A 13,840-nucleotide genomic window follows, 5' to 3' on the forward strand; every position below is an offset into this window, starting at 1 on the left:
TTCACATGTAATTACTTAGAAACAGCAATGGACTCTGGGGATATAAGATGAAGAAAATGAACAAGAAAATTAAAGAGATACCCGGAAAACTAGACTGTTTGAACTAGTAAAAAAAAGGGACAGACGGGCAGAGCCACGACAGTGAGGGCTCAGATAATGTGTGTGTGTGGTGTTATGTCTGTCCGTCTCTGACGCACATGCTGATGTCAGAAGCCCTCGGACAAAAGGAGTCTTGTGATAGTGAATTGCTGGCTCTGCGGCAGTTTTTTATCCGAACCCCTCCTCTCACGCCCCCCCCCCCCCCCCCCGTCACAAAACAACCTAACACCCTCAGAGCGGTGGCTATGTCCGGGCTTGTTACCACCTTCCATGTCTGCTCCTAGTTCAGTTTCACAAAGTTGTCTGTGGTGGGAAACATGGAGCTACACCGCCTCCTAGAGAAAGTACGCTGTAACATGTGGTTCATTATTCTCCTGGCATGGTAACAGTTTTGTCTTTGGTACTGTGACCATCGTTGTTGCATTCTGTATTGTATTTACTGTGTATGGGAATTTAAATGTATTTTTCACAAGTAAGAATTCTATTATTTTTCAGGAATTCAGTAGTGGAAATAAAAAAACATCCAGCCTACTTTTACTGCAACAAGTTTCAAATCAAAAACATCTACAGTTTTCTGTCCTATGTGAGTTGGTGATGTCTGCTTTTCAGGCACGGCTGTGATATAAATCTGATAATTCTATCTCATATTATTAATTCTATTTGATATCACAAAACCTTCTATGATCATTGACCCTTTGTTGGTCCCTCTAATTGAGTGTGCGTACCATAGAGCATGCAGGCGTGTGTTTGCAGACTGTTGAGCAGGTCTTTGTGTTTTCGAGAGGCGGCAGCCTGGATTGAGAGGATGAGTCGTGCAGAGAGAGCTGGGTTACGCTGGCCCAGCTGGGACAACTGCACAGGAAGAGATGCCAACCAACGACACAGCACCTTACTCCTTCAGAGAGACAGAGGGAGGGAGAACATACAGGCGCACATCAACCAAAGGCAGCCAGAGTTACAGTTAGGAACGACGTGTCTGGTTATACAAAGGCACAGTGGAAGGTTTGGAATCTTTGGAATTTTTATTTGGGACTCCAGAGGTCAATTGTTGTACAGACAAATAGTGTAAAAATGTTTAAAAATAAAGAATATTAGAGCGCAGTGCTTCAAAAGCCAAGTGGAAAAATATCTTTGCCGTCCACTTATTATACAAGTCTTAAGCAAGGGCACAGCCCTGGATGAATTAGCTTGAGTAAGACATTATTTCATGTAGACTATACAACACATGATCCTCATTAACCCTTCATGTATTTGACTGGATGAACAAAATTGCCTCATAAACAGTCACTGGTCTGTGCTTGTAATGCACAAAAGCTGAGGTTGTGAGATGTTGTAGTCTGGCACTGCAAGACCATCATGCCATCGTGACAGGATATTGTGTTTTCTCCTACAAGTTGGGTTTCAATTCATGAAAATCTAATTTAATACGGAGCTATTGCTGTGTTAGCTGTGTACAAGCATTGTAAGTCCCCAGTTTGATCTCCCACAGGTTGAACAACAATGACTGAGGTTACCTCGCTATGTGTGTATTTCCTTGCTCCTGCAGGTAGAGCTTGCTGTAAAACGACAGCAGCAGCGATCGTGTCTGTAGAGTCAGGTGTCTCTGCTTATAGTAGACATACACCGCTGCCAACAGATCCTCTGTCACTGCTGCACAAATTCAAAACGTACATACAAACATTAATGTTAAAATGACGTTAAAATATATATTCTAGTTCACCAACTAGTATCTGGAAACCAACCCATTCATACTTTTATGTTACAAATATCAGACACACGCTTACTTGTGCTTCTCTGTGTGAACACCATCTTCCACACAGTACCCAGCAGCATGTGGAGCTGCCTGTAGCTCAGTTTCACTCCGCTGCCCAGAGTGTCTCGGACAAACGTCCTGAGAGGTGTCAGCCAGTCTCCATCCGTCTCTCGGCCGAGTCCTTGCCTCTGGCTGAGGGACACCATGACTTGGCACAGTGTGATGTTTAGGGCCAGAGGCTCCACTGTCAATCCTGGGACGGCTGCAGTCTGCTTACTCCTAAAAGAAAGTGCCGAGGGATTACAGTCGTTTGAGCGAGTAAAAGTCTTCATAACAGAAGTTATGATTACAGATCCTGGGTAGTTTATGCAATGATAATATTACTTGCCTTTTGAGATCCACCTTCTTTCTATGTTTTGGTGTGTCCCGAGAACCATAGGGAAAGTTTTTCATGAAGTGCTGCTTGAAATCTCGGAGGTATTCTTTGTAGAACCATGCATCCTACTCAAAGACAAGGCATTTTTAGTAAACCTTTTCTAGTACAGAATACTACCGTGTGATGCTTCTCCTCTCCTCGTCTCACCAGTGCCTCCTGGTGCTCCCTCCGCGGTGCCAGTTTTCTCACCATTTGCAGAATAGACAAAACCTGGAACATTACCGACATGGCATCTAGGCCGAGCAGGTGAGCGCCCTCAGTGGAGTTCCAGGGACAGTCACTGGTGCTGGCTTCTACCCACACTTCAAGCAGAAGAGGCACCATTGTGGCTGCAAAGCTCTGAACAGCCTCAGCTGAGTCCAGATCCTCACTCACCGTGGGTCCATGGTTCACCTCCGCTCTACACAGAGATAGAATAAAATAAAGAATAGGATTAAGATGAAATCTAATAGTTTAAAATCAACTGGAAAAAAGTTTATTTATTTATTATGTCATATAAATTCTGTTTCCGTTTCCTATTCCTTGATGGTAACAGGAGTTTGTGTTGTTGTACCTGAGTCTAAAGGTGGACTGGGGGGTTGGTTTGGCCCCAGAATGCTCATACACCTTCACTCCAACCTTGCTGTAGGTGAGTTCTTCCCAGTTGAGATACAGAGGTGTAAGCTTGCCCTCTCCACTGGGGCCAAATGCTCCTTCAGTTGGGATAAAAATATCACTTTCCTCCACCGGTCTTTCCTCAACTACTGCCTGCAGAAAGCGTCCAAGCCTGAAATACAAATGACACAAACCAAAGCATTAGCAGCTAGAACTTTGATTTCACTAAATTCTTTAGAGTCTGTGCGCACATGGCCTCAATACCTGAGGAGCACAGAGAGCCGCCACTGCTGACTAGTCACAGCCCTGCTAGGGTTGACTGACAGTGCCCAGGTCCATCCCTTAGCATCCTGGGCCTTGTTGGCTCCTCCACTGCTTTGTCTGTGAGAGATCAACTCTAGGAAGTTAGTGATGAGTACCGCAGGCCGTGCTGCTAGCAGAGCAGCGTAGTGTTCCAGCAACACATCCAGGATCTTCATGGCGTCCTCCTGAATGCTTGCCTCGATGTGGGTCATGGCGCAAGATAGGTGGGCACTGAGGACGGGGTAAAATGGAGCCACTCGTTCTGCAGGCACAGACTGTGCAATGAACCTGGAACAATTTCACAGTTAAGCCCATGATATATATTAAAAGAAAAACACTTTAATGTTGTATTCCTCAATCACTGTTGCTTCGCTAACCTGAGCACACGAGTAGCTGCCACACGAACGTTGCCATCCTTGTCTGTGAAAACAGCTGCCACTTCAGAAAGCAGGCGAGACAGATGCTGCTCCAACAGAGACGGATTGAGCGACAGCAACTCTTTCAAACCCAACAAGGCACTGTGTTTTATATTGGCACTGTAATGGTGGAGCTGAGACAGGAGGTCCTGGAGCAGTAGAAGGAAAGAGAGACAAAGCAGAGAAATGAAAAGCATTCCAAAAATGAATGTGTCGTGAAAGAATGTGTTGGTCGACAGGTAAAGAGCTTACATTGATACCAAGGTGTCTGTGCGTGGTGGGGCCACTTGTGTCTCTCTTCAGCTGTTCGGTTATATTAATTCCCTTTGAGCGGAAGTTGGTGTTGGTGGCATTATCAGCTTTGGGCTTCGTCTTCCCCACCTTTAACTTGACCTTCTGGAAGTCATCCTGTCTCTTCTTCTTCTTGGACTTCATCGCTGCAGTCTGTAACCAGGCATGCACGTGAGATGATGGGAGTGAGTGCATTGATTTCAGTAAGAACCATACAGAACCACTTCCATACGTTTGGTACAGACAGCTATAGCATTCAAAAATACATTTTGTGGCACAGTCTGTACAAACCCACAGTACAAATAGTCAGACTATGGGAGCGTTTAAATCATAACGGTGCGGCACCTGCGTTAACGTCAGCTAACTTGAGGTAGCTAGCTTGTAGCTAACTATACATCATACATGACAGTTCTTCATGTCTACCAATTGAAAAAAGACTCGGTCACTACCGTGATAGGTTTACACAGCACCAAACACTCACTCGGTGTATATCGGTAAATAGTAGCCCCCTGCTATCAATTATCAACACGTATGAAAAGAAAATGTTCTGTTTTCAATCTCGTGTTGATCCCTCGGGTCCTCTCAGTGTACCGGAGCTAACGATATAAAACGTGTGACGTGGACCCCATATACGTTTTCTTAGATGCCCCAGCAGTATTTCAAGCACATACTTGTCATTGGAGTTAATCAAATACAAAAGTTGTCCCCAAGTGTCATGAGAAATATAAACGTTTCAATACCTGGTTAAATTTCTCTCCAGCAAGGTGTAACGGTAAGCCCTGGCACACAAAACGAACGTAATATCTAGTTGTCCTCACAAGTGCCTTAGAAACATTATAATCATTAATGGATAAAATAAACACTGTAATTATAAATTATGTAATTTTAAATAGCTTGGCAATGTGACATATTCATGTTTGAGAGTTTTGTTGTAAAGCGAGAAGTTAAAACAGTTAAATGGTGTCTTTTTTAGACAGGCAATAACCACCGCTACCTATTATCTCGGAAGCAGCTCTGGGCTTGGAAATTGTGTTTATTCTAACATCGTATCGCTGTTCCTGTACTGCCGATCGTTTGCTTCGAGGAACTCGTAGTTTGCATTAAATAACTCTGGTAAGTTAGGTACTAGTGCCTTTCTGTTGAACTAGTGGAGATACTTGTGGTCTTTGTTGTTTGGATTTGCTGAGATATTGTTCGGAACTAGCGTAATGTTGTCAAGAAGCGGGCAAATTAAGGCTCGGCTGGGCCTGAGATGAAACAAAACAACATATAAAAACGAATATGCTCGGATAAAACAACATAGATCATAACTCAATAACGACTCACGAGCGCGTGTCTCTGCGTTGAAAATTATTTGTCTATGAATGTTTTTGATGCGATCGCCTTCTTTGTCCCACAGACGAGAGAAACTGAGGAAATGGAGGATCAAGCTTCAGTCAACCAGCTTGCACATAAAAATGGGCCGCAGTCAAATCAGAAGAGAAATCCCAGGGTAAGTATCACAATAACATGTACACAGCTAATAACAGCGCAAACAAATACACTCGTATCTCCTCACATGTGTAATGCTGAGCGCTCATGAAGGAAACATGAGTTCCTTTTGATCTTTGTTGTACACTGTCTGGCTGTGTTGATGCCTGATGGAGAGTCAGGCGGCAGCAGCAGCAGTCCTTTGGCACGTGGACTTGGTGCCAGCCATTGTGCTCTCAGGATTGTGTGTTTTTTGCACTCTGGTGTATGAAGACCTTCACTCAGTGGTCTGGGCCTCACATCTGTGGCCAGTGTCATCACTGTTGTGGTTTTAAAGGAATTTCTTTGCACCCGCTTTGTTAAGTCCACTTCGTTGGCTTCACAATGCAAACATTTCTGCAGGGTTCTGAAACTGATTTTAAAGTTTACACTTTTTCTCAGATTCCACATTTAGTTGTATGTGGGATGTGACCTGGGTTCTCTGAACCAATGTCTAATGGCTACTCAGTTTTTACACCTGAGTGCTGTCACGTCCACAACCAAAAAGACTCCTGGAGGGACCCTCTGACAAATATTTGTTTTGAAAGCAATTACATAAAATTTAAATCAGCTGCAATGCAGACTATTGCTGCTGCGATTACTACACGCATTACTATTGATTAAAAGTTAATTACATTTAACACAGATTACAGATATTTTTCTTTTATGAGCCACATGCAGCATTTTGAATTTCCCTTGTGAAATTCATGTTGTCTCAGGATGAGTAACTGCCGTGATAGTAGCAAGAGATGAACCTAAATCCAGGCCACAAAATGTTGAAGGAACTACCTCACCCTCCCTTTGCTCCTCCTGAAAAGGAGGTCAATGTTTGGTTGTCAGATCATGTGTGTTTGCAATTTTAGTCAGTCAAACTTCGATTTAGGCGGCTCCCAAACACACCACACTTGGTGTAAGACCACAATACACAATGGAAGAAAAACAAAGACTTGGTGCAACATCTCAATTGCATTCTCCTGGAAAAAACGTTTAGACTGATCCCAAGACTACTTGACTTGAATTCCATGTACACACTTGTCTCTTTGACTGCCACTGCTTGATGCAGAGGTCATGGCGCGATGGCATATATATTGTGGCGGACATGGACGAGGAGTTCAGTCCTCTGCCAAGTGTCATCCTGTCACTAATGCCTGTATGTGTCTCTCTCCTTCATGTGGGTTTATTCCCTCCATTGACAGAGAAAGCAGCCGCAGCATTCTGCTGATATAGGTAAGTCCTTTATACACGGTGCCAGTGCTGAGAGTTGAAGCTTGAAATCTTGATTTCCCTGCTTCGTGTCATGGGTGATGGTGGCATGTTCACCACTCTTTGAGACTCACACTCTCAGAAACGGGGACTGTTGTGGTGCTATCCATAGCGCTGGTCTGTGGAAATCACCACTGCAGAAAATAGTCTTTAAAGCAATTTGCAATATCTTGCCACAATTTTACTATTTTAGAATGTTTTCAACACAAGAAATATACTGAACAATCTTAGAAATTTCAACCCATTCTCCTAAGATGTTGCTACATTAAAGACCAGCACCATAAGCTCCACTAGTCCATCGGGACACCTACAAATGGTCTTAAAGCAGCGGCACATCTGATGGTTGGTGATGAAGATTTAATACAGTTTTTGTGCTGGGATGTTTTTTTGTTTTTGTTTTTTTTTCCCACCGTTAAATATTTAACACTGCTGAATGCAGTAATCATTTTTTATTCAGATGCCTGTGCTACACTGGCTTGAAATATAATTTGTTGTAATACATTATTAATTAATCAGAGTAACTATAGTTTTTTCAGATAATACAGGATTTTATTATGTGTTCGCACTTGACCTGCTTCATTGGCGCTACACAGAGGTGACTCTCCTGTGGTTGGACACAGTGAGAGCCAATGCATGATGGGAGCTGGTGTCTTGCAGCCCACTTTGGGCCTACATGGGGGTTAGCCAAGAACTGCTGTTCCCGTTCTTCCCCCCCCGGGCTTCAAAAGCACACATGAGTTTGGGTTTCTAATGGTTGTTCAGTTCATCTAGAGAGAATGAAATTCACTGGTCATCCCCAGACACTGCAGGTAGTGCAAGAACACAACACAATGTCTTTACTTCAGTGTCTTCTCAACCATGATTATTTCTATCACAGGTTTGTGTAGTAGTGTTTCGGACACAAGCCTTGTCATCTCAGTTGTGGATCATTATAAAGCTTTTGCTCTGTGTTGACCGCGGTTGTTTATTCCAGTATTCTCCAAAGGGGCATCTATCCAGACCATGCCCTCTCTCAGCAAACTTTTGAAGGCAGTCACCGAGTGTGTCATTGGTAAGCAGAAGGCCTATTTCCCCTCACATAATTCTACTTTACCTCCTTCCCTTTGTGACTGGAATATAATTCCCATAATCAATGAACGTCACATGTCTACAGGTCTTCAGTATGTATGGGAGTACCGCAGCCCGAGTAAATCCGTCCCACCACACTACCAGTGCAAACTCTGTGCCGTCTCCCGCCTGCAGCATGATATGCTCGCCCACGTAAGAGGCTGGAAACACAGCTTCAGATACTTGGTGAGTATTGCTGGTTTCTTAATCTGCATCAAAGGCTTGATGTGGCAAAATGATTTGTACTATTCGAACATTTCTCTGCCTTGTACACAGAAAAAGGTCCATCCTGAGAAGGTTGTACATGAAGAGGAAGAGGCCATCAAAGACCCCGTTGTAAGGAAGGCAATTAAAGAAATTTCTGCTGCGGTGGAGAAGTCCGAGGGAAGAGGGCAACTCAAGGTGAGAGTTAGACACATATCACTGCAGCAATGGCAGAGAAGTCTTGTTTCATCCTCCTGGGCATAGATTTTATTGCTTATAATGATCATTGGAAACTAATGTCTATTGTAAAGTACTGGTGAGAAGATGAAATCTAAACACATCTAAACTAAACAACTCTAAAGTTATCACAGCATTAATTAATACAGTTTATCTTCCATCTCAACGATTGCGAGGTGTTGGGACTTCCCCATGCGGTTGGGAGTTGGGCCTGCATGGTAGTCAGCAGCCTGATTTGGGTTAAATTCCCACCAAGCCCCACCAGACGTTAAATCTCCCCTACATGCGATTTTTCGTCCAAACTCAACACTAAGGTCTCATTAGACGAGGGCCACAGGTGTTCCTGTGTTACAGCCCTGCCTTCACTGAGGCTATGAAGATCAGCGTTACTTCGAGCTCGGAGCCAGGATGTAGTACTGCAGTCGAGCAGTCCTATCTATCAATCAATGTCATCAATGTCCTATGTTTATATTTGAGCGGTAGGTTTACTTATTTCATACAGTATGATTGTGGATTTGACCTTTGTCTTTCCTTTTGTGACCTTCAGGTGATTCTGAAGGAGCCCTGTGAAGTACCTGCTTTCAAAGGACTCCGTAAGTTACTCTGCTGTGAAATAGTTCAGCAACAAAGTATTTCCTGTTGGTCGGTAACCGAAGTTGTGAACGTCTCTCATGTCCTTTCCTCTCTCACAGGTACTGCTGTTCCTAAATTTATTCCTCCAACAGCACCAGGGATGGGACCCAAGGGACCACCCTTTGGTGAGTCCTTATCATTCAAGCATAATCTATGTAACGCTGTGCACGTGTGCTGTTTTTCTAATGAATAACTGTATTTAAATGTAACAGCTCTCTCAGGTCCCAGGTTCTCTGACCCGAGGTTTCCAGGGGATTTTCCTTCTCAGGGTGGTCTTCTCTCTGACTATCCAGGGGGAGACTACGGGGAGCCCGACTTCAGTGGCTTTGATTATCCGACCAGGCAAGATTCCCTTGGCTGTGATATGGATCGAAGGCCTTTCCCAGATGGTATGGGTCATCACCCAGCTGGGACTGGAGATGGTTTTGGATCAGGCGGTGGAAGAGATGGCTATGGAAGGAGAGGACTCCTCGAGGACCCAGGCAGGACGCATACTGATGGGTACCGGAGTGGCTTATTGGACAGACCAGTGGACAAACCACTGGAGAGGCCAGGCTTGATGGGAGCAGCTCCAGACAGTAGCAGCCGCTCTAATACACTACTCACTTACCTGGTACGTGTCCCATTCCTCAGGTTCCTCCACAGCTTAGCTAATGTGTCAATGCTGTTTTATTCAATCTTTGTATTGAAACATATAGTAACTTTTTTTAATGTATTTTTAGGATTCCTTCCGGATAGAGAACGAGAATGACGCACAGCTGGTGCTGAAGGTGACACAGAAGCTGACAGATGTGCTGATGGAGTACAGACTGAGAAGCGTATCGAGGGTATGGAGCTTGTTTTTACTCACACAGCCCTGTTCTCATATTTAAAACCAAGTGTTAAAGATACATCTTTTCATTTGATCTAGCTCAGAAAACCAGATTTGCATGTGCCCGGATTTCTCAGTTGTTGAATTATCTCATTAGTTGATTGACACAAGTAAAAGTGTATTTGGCAACATGTGCATTGTGTTCTCATACATTTTCTGTCTTCACTTCCTCCTCAGGGTTCTAGTCTGAACACCATGTCAATGAGCTCCACAAGCTTCTCCTCTACCACCCCCAGAATGTTCAGCAGCAGCGACCGATTCCCTTCTAGCAGTCTCCTGGGTATGTAAGCACAAAGTCTCCCGTCGACCTTTCCATTTGATGCATCCGTGATTCAAATGTGGAAGGTTGTGATATTGTATGTTGACTCTAAGACAAAGAAATCACTGTTGCTCATTCTTGAAATGACACGGTAGACAAAATGTACGTGAAGCATCTTTCTATGTTCATATTGTTTTTGGCATATTGTCTCTCTGCAGGTCCAAACAGGTACTCTGATGGTCCCAGCAGGTATTACAAATGACAATCCAAGATGTGACACCTCAGTCTTCTCATCCCTCTGGCCGCATCAGACTGTGCAGGAGTCAAACTTTGATTTTGTGTAAATGTTTGTGTAGATGCATAGTTTCTTTTTTTTTATGGTTTTAACTTTGTTAGAATGGGATTTATTACTTGGAAAGTTTTACACAGAATTACTCGTGCATGTTTTCAGCAGCTTTAACTGAACTTACGTGATTGACCATTGTTCATTTCCCAAAGCCCTGTTGTATTAAAAGAAATGGAGAAATTATGCGTTTTTGAAGTCCATTCAATCAAACTACTAAAAACATTCTTCAGTTCCCATGCTGTATAGAGAATAATGGGGGATTCCCCAATACGTTCCGAATGTAATCCCAGAAGTGTTTGAGACACTTATCTACTGGTGGAGCAAGTTTCAGTGGACGCATCAAATGACTTCATCCCGAGATTACACTACAAAGAGTCTGAATAATTCCTGTTGACTGTTGTTGAAGTTAATCCTATCTCATTATAGATGTCTGCAGTTTCAAAGTAGATCCTGCTCCAACGTTGCAGATGTAGAGCTGTATATAGTCACATCACATACAACAATTAAACATTTATTTTTTTTAATACATGGAAATGTCACAGAGGGAATGTAAAGAAATGCTCAACAATAGTTATAAAAAAAAAAAAATTAAAAAAACACCAAAGTGGTAAACAACTCAAACTCAGCTGGTTGATGCAATCAAGCAGAATTACAGTTAAAAGACAAACTTGATGGTAAGATAATAAGAATCCATCTTTGGCCAGCGTCTGCATTTGAGCGTCAATGTTCAACTTCCTCCCAAGATGTCCTCCATCTGCTTCATACTTATGGGAGTGAGAAGCACTTTTGTCCCCAGGAACTTTTGGCCATCGTGCCTTTGAGCCAGTGCAGCAAGCTTTTGAGATTTGAATTGAACCACGGCCTCACCAATGCATTTGCCATCACTGTCATGCAGGGAGATGATATTATCCTCCCTCACTTTGTATTTACTAAATAGTCTCTTTATGTGGCGTTTCTGTACATCTGCGGGCATGTTTCTGACAAACAGGCACGTCTTAGCTGCCGGGTCCGGGGTCTCGCTCAGCGTCTCTTCTGGCGTCTCGTCTGGCGTCTCTTCTGGATTTGTTTTACTCTCTTGATTCGGTTCCTCCTTCTTCGTGCCGGTCTTCCGGCATTGCTTAAGATTTCTGTGATGCGTTTTGGCCATCGTGTCCCACATCATTTTTTTTGTGATTGATGAGACCTTAATGGTATCAGAGCCCACGTGGCAGCCAGTGAGATTTATTGCATACTCGTAATCCTCAGTGCGGTTAAAAATCAGAAAGGCGGTGTCTGTTCTGCTGCCTTCCAGGTCAAGCAGATGTTGTACATTTCTGTGTGCAATGTTTGGACATCCAAACAATTCTTTTATTTCAGTCTTGGTCATGATTTTGGGTAAATTAGTGACCATGACAATGTACTCCATAGTCGGAGTACATCTTGGCTTTTTTGGTGTTTCAGATGGCGACTGGTTGACGGCTCTCCTCTTGAGCAGCGGTGCAGAAGTGTTTTTTTGTTTGTGGTTTACAGTTCCCCCGAGAGGGCTTTGCTCGGGTGTCACTCTCTCCCCAACTCCGAGAGCAGTTTCACATTCTTGCACCGCATTGGTCCACATCTTCTCAGTAGCTCCACGTACCTCCACACAGATGGTGCCCAGCGACCGTTGGTTGAAGAGAAGAGCGCCACACTCATCCTGCGTGTTGGCGAACTTCACAAGGCAGCCGTGGCCACGTCCCAGCTCCACATTCACTATGGCTTCCTGCACCGTCAGCCCCGTGAAGAACTGGCAGATGTCCTCTTTAGTCGTGGAGGCCGGCAGACCGAAGAGCCTGACGTAGCCTGGCCTCGAGTCCAGAGTTTGCTTTTGTGTCCTCGTCTCATCGCACACAACCGGGCCGTCGGCCTTGGGAAAATCAACACTTGGCACTGCAACGCTGTTTTCACTTTGAAGGGAGGAATGGAGACCTTGGAGGACGGTACAAATCCCGAGAAGAAAGGCAGTTTTGGAATCAACTGATTGTGCATTCAAGAGTGGTAGATTTGTAACATCAAACTTAGGAGGCAGATTTGCAGTATTTGGATTGACAGGATGTGCATTCAAAGGTAGAGCATTTGCATCTGGAGCTGCATGCGGTCGCTTCACGGTAGGCTGCATGGGGGAGGGTTTCTGCCTCTTCAACGATGACTTTAGTTTTTGCTCCAGCTCTGCCATGCTGCTTATGTGTAGAGTCACCAGAGACCCTTTGAGGAAATTCTCAGTGTACTGCATGGCTTGCTGGGCATCTCTCTCTGTGGTGAACGCAATAAAAGCCTCTCTGAGGCTTCCTCCCACGATGTACACTCCACCTTCAGGAATATGAAGGCCCTTAAAGAATGTGCGTATGTCTTCAGTACCTGCCTTCACAGCGAGGCCTTGCAATCGCAGGATTATGGTCATTTTTTCACACCAGGCCACGGGGCGTCTGAAAAGTAAGACACCATGGTGAAAAATGCAAAAGTAACAAAGTTAGTAGTATGTTGAGGTTTTACCACGAGACATCAAGCAGGGAAAGAACACACGTGCGGCAAACGGCAGCACTGGAGGGGAAAGAGAGCCCGGCAAAATGTTGAAAAAAAGTTTCCTGTCTCTGACGAAGATGCAAAAATACTCACCACAGATGTCCACAATTGATCTTTTTGCGAGTACTATGGTTGCTGTTATGTCTCAAGTTAGCCGTGACAACATGCTGAAAGAGAAGTTCTCCTCTTTTTACCTCACTGCTCTCTTCTTTGTCCAAACTGCGCAATGAGCGCCGTTTGCCGTACTTTGTGGTTTTTCCCTCTCCCGCCCCTTTTACTTTCTCGACAACATGTGTGACGCACATTACCGCCAACTACAGGACTGGAGTCTGAGCCACAGTCAGGACAATACTTCTCTAAAAAGTAACTTCTGTGTCTGGCTGAATTAGAAATTAAACGACATTTAGCGACTTATTACAGTCTGATCAGTACATTAACTTATTTCTGAGCCGAGTCCTTTCCTGTCCAGTTGAGTCCTCCTCTCTTCTACACATCTCTCACCCTGCTGCCGGTGATTTCATGCATGTATCAGATTACGCACACTGACAGGAACACTTCCTTATTTGGTAAACTCGATGACTTCACTCTTTCCACACAGGTTGTGTTTGTCATAGACACATTCAACAGTTTTCTATTTTCTAGTGCTTTTTTTGGACAGAAATATCATTATAATCACATTATGGTTATTAAATCACTTCGTAATAATTCACAATACACATGGATACATTAATCAACTCTTAGGTTGTATTTCATTTTCTGATCATAGGCTCTGTGTTCTTTGGCCTGGTGTTTTAGTCTTTATGCCTTTTACTTAGGGCAGCGCTTCTGGGATCTCAACTCTACTTGATACCCTCCACAAAAAAATGTGTAATAAGTCCTCAAAAAAATGTAACCCTCAGATCAAACATCTGAAAAAAGGACAGGGACAAAATATATAATTAGCACTATAAAGAGACAAAATTCTTCAGCCAACAACTGACC

General features: G+C 43.8%; 3 protein-coding genes across 6 annotated transcripts in view; 1 reads left to right on the forward strand and 2 right to left on the reverse strand.

Annotated features, from left to right (window-relative positions):
- tex10 (testis expressed 10) overlaps window positions 1-4,695 on the reverse strand; it is an 8,793-nt gene extending 4,098 nt beyond the window's left edge. The window contains exons 1-10 of one of the 2 annotated variants that reach the window (XM_031853596.1): window positions 4,633-4,695; window positions 3,854-4,045; window positions 3,563-3,750; window positions 3,147-3,473; window positions 2,842-3,054; window positions 2,436-2,688; window positions 2,241-2,353; window positions 1,884-2,131; window positions 1,614-1,749; window positions 825-994 (exon numbers count right to left, since the gene is read on the reverse strand). In XM_031853596.1, the coding sequence (XP_031709456.1) occupies window positions 825-994; window positions 1,614-1,749; window positions 1,884-2,131; window positions 2,241-2,353; window positions 2,436-2,688; window positions 2,842-3,054; window positions 3,147-3,473; window positions 3,563-3,750; window positions 3,854-4,036 (1,831 nt within the window). In that variant the 5' untranslated portion in view covers window positions 4,037-4,045; window positions 4,633-4,695. Of the gene's footprint in view, window positions 1-824; window positions 995-1,613; window positions 1,750-1,883; window positions 2,132-2,240; window positions 2,354-2,435; window positions 2,689-2,841; window positions 3,055-3,146; window positions 3,474-3,562; window positions 3,751-3,853; window positions 4,046-4,373; window positions 4,515-4,632 lie in introns of those variants that run through there. The other variant, XM_031853597.1, reaches the window with a different exon arrangement.
- Window positions 4,696-4,899: 204 nt separating this feature from the next.
- On the forward strand, window positions 4,900-10,504 carry LOC116386965 (uncharacterized). Of its 3 annotated transcripts, none has more exons than XM_031853610.1 (12): window positions 4,900-5,005; window positions 5,292-5,384; window positions 6,598-6,628; window positions 7,638-7,715; window positions 7,818-7,957; window positions 8,048-8,173; window positions 8,760-8,805; window positions 8,905-8,970; window positions 9,058-9,458; window positions 9,568-9,672; window positions 9,894-9,996; window positions 10,194-10,504. In XM_031853610.1, the coding sequence occupies exons 2-12, from the start codon at window positions 5,310-5,312 to the stop codon at window positions 10,235-10,237; spliced, it is 1,215 nt and encodes a 404-aa protein (XP_031709470.1). In that variant the 5' UTR covers window positions 4,900-5,005; window positions 5,292-5,309; the 3' UTR covers window positions 10,238-10,504. The 3 variants fall into 3 exon arrangements, with proteins under 3 accessions (XP_031709470.1, XP_031709471.1, XP_031709472.1); XM_031853611.1 differs by having other exon boundaries at window positions 9,067-9,458; XM_031853612.1 differs by lacking the exons at window positions 4,900-5,005; window positions 6,598-6,628 and having other exon boundaries at window positions 5,302-5,384.
- Window positions 7,416-13,358, reverse strand: rbm12ba (RNA binding motif protein 12Ba). The gene is made up of 2 exons (XM_031853607.1): window positions 12,953-13,358; window positions 7,416-12,762 (listed from the first exon to the last, which is right to left on the reverse strand). The coding sequence occupies exon 2, from the start codon at window positions 12,735-12,737 to the stop codon at window positions 11,049-11,051; it is 1,689 nt and encodes a 562-aa protein (XP_031709467.1). The 5' UTR covers window positions 12,738-12,762; window positions 12,953-13,358; the 3' UTR covers window positions 7,416-11,048.
- Window positions 13,359-13,840: the final 482 nt, after the last annotated feature.

This window comes from Anarrhichthys ocellatus, unplaced genomic scaffold (assembly GCF_004355925.1).
Source record: "Anarrhichthys ocellatus isolate YVR2014 unplaced genomic scaffold, GSC_Weel_1.0 scaffold13, whole genome shotgun sequence".
Classification (NCBI taxonomy): Eukaryota; Metazoa; Chordata; class Actinopteri; order Perciformes; family Anarhichadidae; genus Anarrhichthys; species Anarrhichthys ocellatus.

Bases quoted from the DNA above. Each gene is read 5' to 3' on its own strand.
- rbm12ba (XM_031853607.1), bottom strand. From the start codon at position 12,737: ATGACCATAATCCTGCGATTGCAAGGCCTCGCTGTGAAGGCAGGTACT.
- LOC116386965 (XM_031853610.1), top strand. From the start codon at position 5,310: ATGGAGGATCAAGCTTCAGTCAACCAGCTTGCACATAAAAATGGGCCG. The intron at 8,971-9,057 runs GTGAGTCCTTAT...TAAATGTAACAG, and splicing joins ACCCAAGGGACCACCCTTTG to CTCTCTCAGGTCCCAGGTTC. The intron at 9,997-10,193 runs GTATGTAAGCAC...GTCTCTCTGCAG, and splicing joins CCCTTCTAGCAGTCTCCTGG to GTCCAAACAGGTACTCTGAT.